Consider the following 14,510-nt stretch of genomic DNA (forward strand, 5'->3'; position numbering starts at 1 on the left):
GAAAAAAATCATAGACACTCACCTTCCTCTGAAATACTTGTGGAGTTCATGTGGAGTAAAATATCGACTGCCCAGTCCAGTTGGTTATTAGCAGAACTGACAGGAAATTGCTTGCAGTACAACCACTCTGCCAACTCCAATAAATACTCCACTTTCTGCCAATCATTTTCTGGTTTCTTTAAATGAAATGCAAAGGATATACTTGAAACATTTAATTTAGAAATAAAAATCCCAATGGACACAGGTCAGTTATCTGCATAAACTGTTCCTTGTTCAGCCAGCTTTGATCTCTCCTAAAGTGAACCCCTCTATAGATCCCTCTCTTCAACCACTTCTTAAAAATGACTTCTTCTATTTCGGCTACAAACTCGCTTGCACCTAATATTGGTAACAGGGGACGGGTAAGGGGATATGTTTTTCTCTTTAAAAGCTTTGTTGCATTCACTTAATGTTGCGCCAATAGTTGGGTGACTACTCAGGTTACTCCTTATTTTTTTTATTAGCCCAAGGTAGGCAATCTAATCTAGTCTCCGAGAAAGTCTGTTCTACTTCTACCCATCTTTTATCCTTATGGCAGCACCAATTTATCACCCTGTTCAGGTGTGTTGCCTGATCATACGACCTAAAATCTGGGAGACCTATCCCGCCCGCTTTCTTCTGTCCCTTCAGTACTCCCTTCGAAACTTTGGCTGGTTTCCCGGTCCAAATTAATTTATATTGCAATGAGGACAGAGCTTGGAAAAAACTGCCTGGTATCTAGATCGGTATTGTCTGGAACAAATACAATATGCTAGGTAGGATATTCATTCTTATAGCTGCACATCTACCAAACCATTTAATATAGTAATTTTTCCCATCTCTGAAAATATTTTTTTATTGTTTTTAAAATTTTAGGGAAATTGGATATGAACAGGGTTGCAGCACATGCGGTCAAGTTAATGCCAAGATACTTCAATGTCTTATCTGCCCATCTAAATGCATAATTAGATTCCAAACTTTGTTTTAAATCATCTTTCAATGAGACATTCAATGATTCTGATTTTGCCATATTAATCTTGAATGCTGACATATCTGAATATTTCTTATATTCTTGTAGAAAATTTGGCAGTGAAATATCTGGCCGCGTGAAAAAAAAAAATAATTCATCCGCATATGCTGAAATCTTGTGTCTCTGCTCTTGTACTTGAACCCCCATAATATCCTGATTGCCCCTAATTTTCCGTAAAAAAGGTTCCAGGGTCAAACTAAAAATTATCGGGGACAATGGACAACCTTGCCTAGTCCCTCTCCTGCTCTTAAAATAGTCAGAAAAGCTCAAAATTTATTTTGACCTGTGCCATAGGGCGAGAGTACAGGGACACGACACATGAGAGCATATGGTGATAAAATAATTGGCTATTTCAGCATATCCCTGATATATATTAAAAAGAGCCTCCAAAGTGAACCTACAATTGGGGGCGATTCTGTGATATTAATAATGAATAAATATTAATTTGAACTCTACCATCTTTGCTGTGTGATGTAAATAGAGAGTATGTAAATGCAGCAACTTATTATAGCTTTCCACACAACTGCAAAACCTAACCTACATTTTCGTAACTGTGCACAAAATACACATTTAAAACACAAATGACAAATTCAGCTCTGCTAGATCTGTATAGATCTGTATAATTCAAGGTTTACATAAAGCCTGCAATTTATTTTCTGGTATAGTCTAGTGTATATATATATATATATATATATTGCTTGCAGTCAGTTTTACCAACGCAAAATCAGGGGCAGTCCATAAAAGTGGACTTTTGTCCTAATAAAAATATACTTCTTGTGATCGCAACATTTTACAGTTCACGGAGTCTTTATATTAGCATTCTGAGCAATAGGCATATACCGCTTGATCATTATCTTTGTTTTTCTAATTTACAGGTGGTCGGTAATTTTTGCCTAAATAGTCCAGAATAAAAACGATGAGGATGGCAACCCTGCTTGTAATGCTGGAGGGATCTATAGTGTCTGGGATAGAATACATTTACCAGCAGGACTGACAGTGACATCTAAAGGCTGACACAAAATATAACACTTAAAGGGAAGGTTCACCTCTAAACATCTGATTTGTCGCGAGTCCGAAGAGGTCATTGGTGGGAGTCAGTACAGATCTTCAGCTTTCCGAGTCTGTAGTTGGAAATGTCCCATTCAATGCATTGGAACATGCAAATGCTGCCCTATTACAGTGAACAGGAGATTTCTAACTACAGACTCAGAGATCCGAAAATCTCACAGTCTTAAGACTCAGGGGCACAGTACTTGGAGGAGTGATACCGCACCTTACATCTAGTGATTGGTGGGGGTGACATGTTTCAGTGACATGTCCGAAGAAGTAACTTCCCTTTAAAAAGATTTTCCACCTAACCTTATTTTTATAAAAATCTGATTACTAATGCAAACTGATACATATTCAAGTTTTCCATGGGCTTAAGCCATACCGTTCTGTGTATCTTACGGCCACATTAAAAGGGTATCGCAATCTAATAATGTTATGGTAGAGCATTAAGAAATTCCATAACATTATGATCAGTGAACCTATATTTGGGGGCAGCGGGGGACACCTTGGTCCTCCGCACATCACGAGAATGAAGGGACAGAGACCACTTTAGCTTATTCTCTGCACAGATACAATCCCGGCCACCCACTGTGAAACACAACCCCAGTCAAATGAACAGTATTGTAATTCCCCGCACAAAAAAATAAAATAATGATATAGCAGAAGACCTGTATGCGGATCATGTCTGCCTCCTACCCACACTAGGCTAAAAACTGAGTAGCTTGGTGTAACAGGAGGGGATATAGCCCACTGGGCGGAGCCAACACTTTTTACGTTTTTCCTAGTGTCAGCCTCCTAGCGGCAGCAGTATAGACCCACGGTGCTGTGTCCCCCAATGAATGATTTAACTATAAAGTAATATGCCACCACTTACTATAGAGGGGAAAACGCTTTAAACATATCTTTATAAAAATAAATTTTACGAGGAGAAGCCAAACATGTAAATTAACAACATAGTGTAAGGTTAAAATTCCACACAAGACATCTACAATTAGATGAGCGGACTTACAGACCTGCAAAGCGTCAACCGCGTTCATATAACAGGCCAACTGATCACGGGTGTTTTTGCAGGTGAGAGCCACATGATGCCAAATGTATGCCACATAATCTTCACTTTCATCTTTAAACTTTTGAATGTCCATAAAGAAGTTATGACCCAGACGTGCCTTCACCAGGACACGATGTTTGAAAAGGAGGCTGCAAATAAAAAATACAAAAATTAAAACTATATAAAAGGTAGCAAAAACAATAAAAACGGAGGCTCTGAGAAAAGGAAGTCAAATAAATAAATACAATTTTCGGCAGTCCTGCTCTTTAAAAGTATATAATATTATACTGAGGACCCCCCCATAAAACATCAGTGATAAGTCTTGATGAACAAATATCAACCGTGCTATGTTACTATGTGAGTGTAGAATGCAAATATTTGAATGTTTTTACAATCTATTGTATTGGGGCCCCGTGATACATCATTTCCAGTTGTCACATGACTGTGCACACCTGCCAACTGTATTAGGAAGGGAATTAAAGGGGTGCCTTACTAATGTAAATGTATATTACAAAGTGTCCGTACATCAGGTGCTAACACTGTAATATACAGATGTGTCCTCATCTTTTTTTTTTTACTGGATGGCACGAGAATGTATAGAATTTGTATCCTAAAAAATTGGAGTCATTAAAGGGGTTGTCTGGTTTCAGAAAATGAATGCTAATTTTTGAATAATTAAGAATTATACAATTTTCCAATATACTTTCTGTAATAATTCCTCACGGTTTTCAGGATCTCTGCTATGGTCATGTGATGGAGACACAAGTGCTGGAATCGTTACAAGGCACTGCTAATACTTATACTGGAACGAGCTGTGCACCTGTGTGTCCATCACGTGACTATGGACACAATTGTATCCAATGGAAGTAAACAATGAATGTTCCTGTGGAACAACAACAAGCAGAGATCTTGAAAACCGTAAGGAATTACTACAGAAAGTATATTGGAAAATGGTAAAATATCCCAAAAAATAATATTAATTTGCTGAAACAGGACAAACCCTTTAACTAAATTCAAGCAAAGATGAAGGTGGAAACATCTGTACATTGTGCTAGTATTTAGCTACAACATGTACGGGGAACAGGGAGCTGTCAGATCGGCTGCCGGTTTGTCCTTGTGAGCTGCCGCAAGGACAATCCTAGTCTCATTAACTATTAAAGCCAATTTATTTGTGTGTTATTCCTCCAAGAAATGTAGAAGTAAGGCTTCATGCACACGACCGTATTTTTGTGGCCGCAATTTATCCAAATTTTTACGGATAAATTGTGGACCTGTTCTTTTCTATGGCCTCATGCACATGACCGTGATTTACATGGATCTGTGCGGGGGTTGCATATCCAGACCGCAAAAACCTCAGGACAAGTCATTTTACGGTCCGGATTTGCGGATTCACCAATACTGGTCAATTGTTGTGCATCCTTGAGTTCGGATGACACACGGATGCACAACAAGGTTTTATTGCGGTCTGACAGACCCCAACGGACCCATGGTTTTGCGGACCGCAAAACCAATACGGTCGTGTGCATGAGGCCTAAGTTGACAACAGGGTGTTACCAGTTGTGGGCGTGTCCCTAAACAGACTGACACTGTCCAATCATTGCTGACAGAGTAAGACTGTGTAAGAACACACCCCTTTGAAAAGGGAAATGGTAACAACCAGTTGATAATTTATTCATAAATTGCTAGGAGGAATAACAGAGGAACGCCACAATGTAGCGATCTAAGAAAAGATGTTCCAGAATAGATTTTTTTAATGGGATTACAATTATTCACTAAAATAGACATGTCAGGAGAGGTGACGGGTCCTCTTTAAGATTATCAAAGAAAAGGTAATTATACTTACAGTCTGTGTCTCGTACGAGGCAGAATGCTGATTGCTTCATCCAGTATTTTCAGCCCCGACTGCCAGTCATTCTTATCTCCATAAATGTTGAACAGCAACTCATATAGTGCAGCTTTCAGGCTGAGCTCCTGGTCATATGGATCTGATTCACTGGAAGAACCTGCAATGAACACATATCCATGTTATTAGTCCCATTGGTTTGCAAATGAAACCTCATAATGTGAATACAGGGTCTTATAAGCTTTATAGGCATTACTTCTAAAACAGGCCTGAATAAAGGAGACCTCATGAAAGAAGGTGAGAAGTTTTACTTGAATATTTCCACCTTGACGTCAAGTTTTTGTCGTCCCAAAAGAATCCCCCTAAAATAGTATAAACGCAGCCTCATATTCAGACGGTTGGATAACCATTCTCCACGTTCGTGTAAATCCGCCCTTAGGGATCCTATTTTAAAGGGAGTTGCATGGAGGTATTTTTGTCTCTGTAGCACAAACCTAGGCCAGATTCACACGGACGTGGGGCAACTCGGACTTGAAAATCTGCTGCTAAAAAACACGTTAACTTTATTCTGGGAGTCAATACGAATACGGCGATACTAAATTTATATTGATTTTATATGTTTTACTACTTTTAAGAAATAAAAACAAATTGTTAAAAAAATAAATATGGTTTTGTGCCGCCATATTCTGAGACTCAAAGTTTTTTGTTGATAGAGCGGTGTGAGGGCTTATGTTTTGCGGCGTGAGCTGCAGTTTTTATTGGTACTATTTTGGGATACATGGGACTTTGTGATCACTTTTTATTCAATTTTTTTGAGGATATGAGGTGACCAAGAAAACAGCATATCTGGTGATTTTTACTTTTTACAGCATTTGTGTGGAATAAATAACGATTATTTATAATTTTAATAGTTTGAACTTTTACGGAAGCGGATATACCACTTATGTTTATTTATTTTTTTGTTTATTGTTCAAAAATTTTTTTTAAGAAAAATGTCAATCCCCCTAGGGGACTAAAACATGTGATTGTTGGATCGCTGGTAACATACACTGCAAAGCTTATGTATTGCAGTGTACAGTATGGTCGTTTTAACACACTCTTATTAGCTCTCTTCGATCCTGGCTGTTAGAGCAGGGTGTCAGCTGTAATATACAGCTGACAACCACAGGGGGAGGAGTGGGATCAGCCGGAGAGCCCACTCTATACTTCTTCTCACCCATCGTGACGTACAGTTATGTCCCAATGGATTATTGGGCTAAAGGAGTTCTCCGATTTGGACAATCCCTACTTGTTAGAAGGGTCCCTTGGCAATAAACTGATCACAAATTGTCCCCCTACTAGGACCTACAGCGATCAGCTGTAATCTGTGGAGAAACGTGATAATAAGTGCCCAATTTGCCTGCAGCGCCACCACAGGGAAAATTAAGAATTACACAGTGCTTATTATAAGCAGGTCCTCCAGAGCAAGAGACTCTCTTTGTAGCCGCTCTCTATTCCGGCCGAGATTTGAGGATCCTTAACAGGGGACCCCCTTTATTACCCAGAATTCTTCAATGCGGTATTTGGAAATAGTTTTTCTAAACTGGACAACCCTTTTAAGAAAGGATCCACGCCTTGACATAAAGCAAGAACGATCGCTAATAAATACACAGAAGTTTCAGAACAGAACTCGCTGTGTAAAGTAAGTTATCTGAGGGTGTTTAATAAAAATTCTGCATAAGTCACATTTTACAATGTCTGACAGACCTCTCTTTTTTTTCAATAGTTTTACTAATTCAAGGCTTACCTTCGAGATGTTCTGGGTCATGAACTGTACGGCTTTGAACATCCATGGAAGGCCACAGATGAAATAACATGGTATCATTTTCTGACCTCTAGCAAAAAGAAAATGTATTATTAATGCAGTAAACCAAAGGGCGTCCCATTGTTATACCTACAGGGTAATCTGCTCATTATCTTTTATCAGAGTTTATTCATATAGAACCAATGACCGGACTGTGAGCTGTGAACGAGGCCCAACTCCCACAAGGTTTGATCTGCTCTTTATTTAATGCCAGGATTTTAATTATTTCATGTGTCGACATCAATGTTCTGCACAATTACATGAAATCTGTCAGTTTCATTTATTACCATTGTTATGCAGACAATTGCTAGAAAACATTGGATACATCAGACAGCAGTGGTGTATATAACTCCTTGGATAGGGCTAGAAATTACCAGTAGAGGAGGACCTCATTTTTCAACATTTTTATTAGAGATTAAAGGGGTTGTCCCCACAAAACCACCTCTGTCCATAACCTGTGTCATAGACAGAGCTTCCATGACTGGAACCCCCTCTAAGAGCAGGGAGCAGTATAATGTAAATGTGCCCGCATCTTCCACCCGGTGATAACAGCTGCTCATGGGTGGTTCCTGTCAGGTCCTCAGCAATCAAAGGAGCAGCTTCAAGCAATGGGGTGGTCTAGGTGGACAACCCATTTAACTGAACCACCCCCTAGGAAGTGTACCTCCTCCTGTGATCTGTTATCGGGCGTGGAGAGACTGTCCTGCACGCTGGGTGATACAGGTGCAACTGTATGACGCCTTGAGAGTATCGTACACAGGTTGCACTGTAATAGGACCCTTGCACGATACTCTCCAGGTGGTTGTTACGGAAATAGTACAGCCCAGGGTGCAGGAGCATCTCTCCACGCCTAATGTGAGGTCGAGCGGGTGATCACAAGTGGAGGTACACTTTAAATATATAATTATGGAATAGAAGTATCAGCAACTCTCTAATATATGTCTTTTATCGGAATGACACCATATAATCGTGGGAGATATACAAGTAATAGAGCAGGGCAGACATGCCATCTGATATTCCACCAATTTATATGAATGAAGTAATAAGAGGGGCTATAGCAATGATCATAGATTATATTATCAGCGGACTTGTATTTTACTACAAGGCTACCGGGGGGGGGGGGAGTTTATGAGTGACTGCCCTAGTCTATTAATGGTATGGACCAACTGGAAGCGATTCAGGTAATACATATAAAGCAAATTCCATTAATCTGGCATCTGATAATTGTGATAATCTAAAAGTAGAAGACTGAGCGTGACCATTAGTGAGGCCTGGGCCTGGGGTGACTGTATCAGACAGAGTTCCACTTTATCCGAGGTGATTAATGGGATTTGTTCACTAACGATAAAGATCCTGCAGCAATATAACATTGGTTTGTACCTTCTTATGTTTGACCTCAGCCTCAGCCAGGGCCTTAATAAGACAAGCAACACTATCCTTAAGGGGTTCCCGTTCATTAGCAGACTTTATCAGCGGAGAACAAGCATGCCAGAAATGTTTTACTGCCTGTAATACTAAAGAAGGGCTTCCAGCTTCACCACCAAACCTAAACATAGAAGGAATAGTGCGAATTACCAACCACTCTATGCCATGAACCATATTACAGACATTTAATGAATAAATCACAGATCTATTTTTGGTGCCTTAAAGAAGACCTGTCACTAGGTCACATAAATTGAACTGGTTTACTGACCTGAATATCGCTGTCTCCCTGATTCCAGCTCTATTTTTTTTTCCTCTGGACCTCCCCGTTCCAAAAATATGGACCACTATTGTGTTGGTTCCCTCTATGCTAAGTGCTGTAGTTAGCCAACAGGGCGTGAACTACCCTCAAGCTGTCTCACGCTGATTGGTCAGCATCAGAGGCAGGGAAGCTAGCTACACCCCACTGGCCAACTACAGCATGTTAGAATATATCGAGCAAACAAAACAGGGGGCTATATCTCTGGAACGGAGGTGGTCTAGGAGGAAAAAAAGAAATAGCGCTGGAATCAGGGAGACATTGCTATTCAGGTCAGTAAACAAGTTCAACTTTAATGACCTAGTGACAGGTCCTTTAAGGGTCATTTTCATCAAAACTGTTCAGTTTACCCAACGCCAAGTAAGTAGAATTGAGCCAGTTCCACGTCAAATAAACCACCAGTGTACGCCATTGTCTTTGACGTAAATCTATATTACAGACAGAATAAACATAAAAATAATTAACAAAAGCTGGAATAAATAAACTGCACTGAATAGGGTTTTATAGGATTAAATAAGTCCAATGTATTTATGAGGAGAGCGCTCCCTGCACCTCTCCCCGCCCCTCTCAGCGTTGATAGACGGGCTGCTGTATATGTAGATACACAGCAGTCAATTACTTTTAGGAGTCGGGGTACCGGGAGAGCGAGGAGAGTGAGGGTAGCGCTTTCTTCATGAATACATCGGACTGACAACTTGGAGTCCGGTGTATTCTTTGATCTCTCTTAGTCAAACGGCACAATATTTTTGTGTCGTTTTGGCCAATAGAAAAACGGACCTGTCCCTGTAATATGCTGGGGTCCCCCTAGAGTAAACAGGCTGCTGGGGCCCGCTACAGAAGCATTACAGGGCTCCCATTTACATTCATGTGCATCTCTTGCTTTCATGGCCTTGGACACTCTGCTCATCATTTTACCCTGGAGACTAGTGACCCAATCGTGGAACTGATAGTTAGTTCAATGGTTTGTCTGATGCAGACTACCCCTTTAAGAGTAGATTTTTTGTGATCGTGTTGTTCATTGTGTTTACTTTTGTTCTTCTACAATTAATCAATGTGAATAAGAAATCATTGGGATAACGGTATCACTCCATAAAAACGTACCTTGAGCTCATTTCAAAGGATTTTATGGCACAAAGACGAAAGTGTTTTTTTCCAGCCAAATTGTCCATTATACTTTGGCCCTGAATACAAGCGGTGACGCTCAACATTTCATACGCCAATGGAGAACTGCGGCTGCAAGAGTCACAAGCCATTTCCTAATTACTTATTGAATAAGAGCTAACACATGGCTATTACAGTATTTACATTCCCACATAATCCTCATCTACAAAATGATCCTTTTAGAACAGCTATAAAATATCAATAAGCTTTTACTCAATGGCTAATGGATTTCATTGGCCTAAAACGATAAACGCTACTAATGACCGGTGATAATGATACAGTCTTAGAAAAGCATATGATATATTTACAAGCATCAAATTTATTTAATAAAACTGTATAAAATGAACAAACGTTCTGTTATAGGTACTAACCAAGTTAGGCCCTGTTCACACTAACGTCAGTGGGGTCCATCTGGATTTACATTTGGGCTTTCAGGTATTATTGACAACAAGAATAGCGCTGCAAACTCATGGCCATTCCATAACTGATGTATGTCAATGCCTAAAAAAAACACCTAAAAATGGTAGTGTGAACAGAACCTTATACTTGATCCCTAAAATTGTTAGCTTCTTATAAACTCTAAAGGGTTTCCCTTAATCGTATCAGAAATGCCCCATTTCTACATTATAAGCTGTGGTTAAACCTCAGTATAAATTGCTTATTATTACTATTATTTACATAAGAATTTTTACATCCACGGAAATTCCAAATTTGTTGATCCAGCTAGAAAATCACATATAAACATTAGAAACTCCACTTTAAAGTCCATTTAACTACAACTAAATTGTTCTACTACAATACTACTAAAAAAGTAACGTATAGGACAAAATGTATATAAAGGTCAGTTTACACTGCGCTTTCTGGCACTGATTTTCACAAGGAAACAGTGTCAGAATCAGCGTCAAGAAACGCCCAAAATCGCCCCCATTGATTTCAATGGGAGTCAGAGGCATTTTTTTTTTCCAGGTTGGTCTTTGGCCACTCCTGGGGAAAAAAAAGCAGCATGCTCTTCCTATGAGCGGTTTCCACCTCTGACTTTCCATTGAAATCAATGGGAGGCAGAAAAAAAAAACAGTGGCGCTTGTTTGAAGCATTTTTTTGCCACATTTTTTGACCCAGGATTTGAATTCGATTCATAAAGCTAAAAAATCAATTAAAAAAGTGTCAAAAAAACGCCACAAAAATGCTTAAAAAAACGCTGAAATTTCAAAATCTGCTTTATGGAATTTATGCCAGACAAAAAAACGTTGTGTGAACTACACCTAAGGCCCCATTCACATCGCGTTTGTGCTATCCGCCGAGCGTATCCGTTTTTTTTTTATAACAACGTGGACCATTGAAAACATATTTAAACGTGTACCATTTTCTGTTTACGTCTGTGTTTTTATAACGTGTACATTTAAGCGTATACTCATATCTCGGGATACGTTTCTGTCCGTTTCTTACCTAAAATAACGTAGAAGTTTTTTTTAGTTTTTTTTTTAAAGTGAACACAAAAACAAAAAAACCGAATAGATTTACTGTATATAAATGGATGCAAACGTATTTGCATACGTCGTCCATTGAGATCAATGCTAACAAAAACGTTATGTCACGTATACCTTTTTTTAAAGTACAGAATAGCGTAGCAGACTATGCTTTTCAGTACTTTCCAAAAACAGTATCCCAACGTAAACCGTGACAAACACAGAACAAACGGATGCTATTTTGGTCTACGTTTGGCCCATTATAGTCTATGTATACGCCGAGTTATAGGTTTCAATACTTCTTTAGTGTTTACAAACGTATACGTTCGGCGGATAACACAAACGCTATGTGAATGGGGCCTAACGTCTACATTTTGAAACATATATGCAAATAAAAACAAAACAAAAATTGATCTATGCACAATTGAAAAACATTTGTTGACATTACACAATGCTAGTAACATGAAGCTGTAATATTAGAAATAGACAGCAGGTGTCACTGTTGCCTTGCATTTAGATTTGCTCGTACTGTAGTACTGTAGGATACCACTTTTCCATAGACTCAGTGATTATATAAATTACTATGAAATGATAAAAAGCAGAAAAAAACGAGTATAATTTTAGTCACAGCGACAGGAGATGTGAGTGTCATATATTTTATGGTATTTCATGATGTATGGCATTTCAAGCTGTAGGACTGCAACATTACAATGTCATGGAAGAGATTAAAATAAACCACAGACAATATACATACAGGTTTTCCTGTTTTCTTATCTTTTCATCAAACGTCAGTGCTCTCCGGGTACAGGATAAGGCTAATTCTAGGTCATGAGAATTGTATGCAAAGTGTGCCAGTCTGGTTAACGTCTGCAGCTCTACGAGAGGATCTGACCAGTCACACTCCAGCGCCATCTTCCACACCTGGTGGAATGAAAATAAAAAGACACATTAGCCACTATAAATGAAGTAGAATCATTTAGCTTTTTAGGGTACGTCCAGATGGAGCGTAAACATTGAGGAATTTCCGACCAGATTTTCAGTGCGGGAACTCATGCTGCAGATTATTGAGAAATTGAGAATCCGCACCGAAGGTCAATTTCCGCACATCTTTTCTGCTGATTTTTCGCACAGCGTGTGGATGAGATTTGTCCAAATCTCATCAACTTTGCTGCTACTGTAATATGCTGCAGAATTATTTGCATATAAAATCCAGTCGGAAATTCTGCTTGGGCTCTATTCACACGACAGGGTTCGAGTGTTGGCCGATAAAAATGGCCGTTTAGGTCAGTTTTTCTCGGGCGTTTTGCATCCGTTCCGTGTTTCAGTTTTTAACGGCCGATTTTGACCCGTTTTGCATCCGTTTTTTTTCTCTGTCCGTTTTAAAAACGGATGAATTTCATTTGTACATTTTTTGCCACACACTTTCCCTCTGTAGATAATGCCACACACTGCCCTCTGTAGATACTACCACAGCCGCCCCCCAGTAGATAGTGCCAAACAGTCCCCTGAAGATAGTGCCAGACAGCCCCCTGTAGGCAGTGTCACACAGCCCCACTTGTAGATAGTGCCACACAGCCCCCCTGTAGGTAGTGCCACACAGACCACTTGTAGGTAGTGCCACACTGCCCCCCTTGTAGGTAGTGCCACACAGCCCCCTTGTAGGTAGTGCCACACAGCCCCCTTGTAGGTAGTGCCACACAGCCCCCTTGTAGGTAGTGCCACACAGCCCCCCTTGTAGGTAGTGCCACACAGCCCCCCTTGTAGGTAGTGCCACACAGCCCCCCTTGTAGGTAGTGCCACACAGCCCCCCTTGTAGGTAGTGCCACACAGCCCTCCTTGTAGGTAGTGCCACACAGCCCCCCTTGTAGGTAGTGCCACACAGCCCCCTTGTAGGTAGTGCCGCACAGCCCACTTGTAGGTAGTGCCGCACAGCCCACTTGTAGGTAGCGCCACACAGCTTACTTGTAGGTAGAGCCACACAGCCTCCTTGTAAATAGCACCCCCCTTCCTGTAGATCAAAACCCCCCTCCTTCCTGTAGATAGCGCCACTGTAGCTCCCTGAAGGAGCGGAATACTCCTGTGGCTGGGGATTCCGCTACTGGACGGAGCACTTGATGTGTCTGTCCATATATGGACAGTGACATCAGGGGCAACTCCTGAAGCGGAACCCCTGTCCACAATGTTGCCGACGCTGTGACCAGAGATTCCACTCCAGGAGAAGCGTCTGACGTCTTTGACGCAGATACTATTGAATGTGGCTTGGCTACCGCTATGGCAGCCACAGCAACTGCTAGTAGTGCTGACGGACATGGGGGTGTGGCAGAGGCGCCCACATGCCCGATCTCGCGGCACATCGATGTCGCGGCTACAGCGGTAGCGACGCCACTGAGAGAAGCGCCAGGCGGAAAGGCAGCTGCTGAGTCGCAGGACCCAGGCGCTTCTCAAACAGAAGCAGGGGAAGGGAGCCATCGCAGCGCCCCATTCCACCTGCTGGAGTGATGCAGCCTGTGCAATGGCACAGGACGCACACCCCAAAGACCGGCCCTGCATAGGGTCCCTGTGAAAGAAAAGTATGTGGGTCCCTAACTTTCTTGAGAGTGATGTGCCGGTCAGAGGGTTCCTTTTTAGCTAGTCCTGCAATGATGTGTTAATTTCTCTGGTGGATTGAGATTATGAGCCATGGCGATCATTAACAATCCTTTGCATGCTATAGTAGGAAGTCCTGTTTTTATATTTCTTTTAAGATGGTGGTGTGCCCCTTTGCCAATCGTGCTCCATAAGATATGTCTACCTCCAAGGTGTAGTTTGGAGTATTTGCCAGTGTAATAGAGCACAGAGTTATGGTGGGGTTTATAACTGTCTGCGATTGAGGCTCCTAAACAGCAGCTGTTCATTATGGTGGCACCTACAGTATGTACTATATATGTATCTCGTGCTGTACAGCCATCTTTATTTAGGTGCACACAATGCTTTACCGGGCTGCTGATGGTCTTCTCCAAACATTGTAATGTGATATAACAGGACCTGCAGTTTCTGAGCCGGGCGGTCACACATGCCTCAGGTATAGTTGGCAACACAGCAGTAACACCTTATATTATATTATCAGAAATACATTGTTATACAGGTAACAACCAAAATTATTGAATTTGGGCTTAAAGAGTTTTTTTTCACCATTCAGATGGTCTTTGGGGAAATCCACTCTAAAAACCTCTCCTAATATGTCAGTAGAATGTGAGAAGTAGCCATCTTCCATTATATTCAGTCTCCCATCTATGTCTAATCACAAAGCACTGCCGTTCCTTAAGTAGGA

General features: G+C 40.8%; 1 protein-coding gene across 3 annotated transcripts in view; it reads right to left on the reverse strand.

Moving 5' to 3' along the window:
• The window catches only part of CFAP46 (cilia and flagella associated protein 46), a 151,717-nt gene that overhangs the window by 71,522 nt on the left and 65,685 nt on the right, over positions 1–14,510 (reverse strand). For all 3 annotated transcript variants that reach the window (XM_075843226.1, XM_075843225.1, XM_075843227.1), the window contains 7 exons: positions 11,955–12,121; positions 9,675–9,806; positions 8,213–8,378; positions 6,776–6,863; positions 4,990–5,149; positions 3,112–3,295; positions 23–176 (listed from right to left, as the gene is read on the reverse strand). In XM_075843226.1, coding sequence (XP_075699341.1) covers positions 23–176; positions 3,112–3,295; positions 4,990–5,149; positions 6,776–6,863; positions 8,213–8,378; positions 9,675–9,806; positions 11,955–12,121 — 1,051 coding nt within the window. The remainder of the gene's footprint in view (positions 1–22; positions 177–3,111; positions 3,296–4,989; positions 5,150–6,775; positions 6,864–8,212; positions 8,379–9,674; positions 9,807–11,954; positions 12,122–14,510) is intronic.

Source organism: Rhinoderma darwinii, chromosome 11 (assembly GCF_050947455.1).
Source record: "Rhinoderma darwinii isolate aRhiDar2 chromosome 11, aRhiDar2.hap1, whole genome shotgun sequence".
Taxonomy (NCBI): Eukaryota; Metazoa; Chordata; class Amphibia; order Anura; family Rhinodermatidae; genus Rhinoderma; species Rhinoderma darwinii.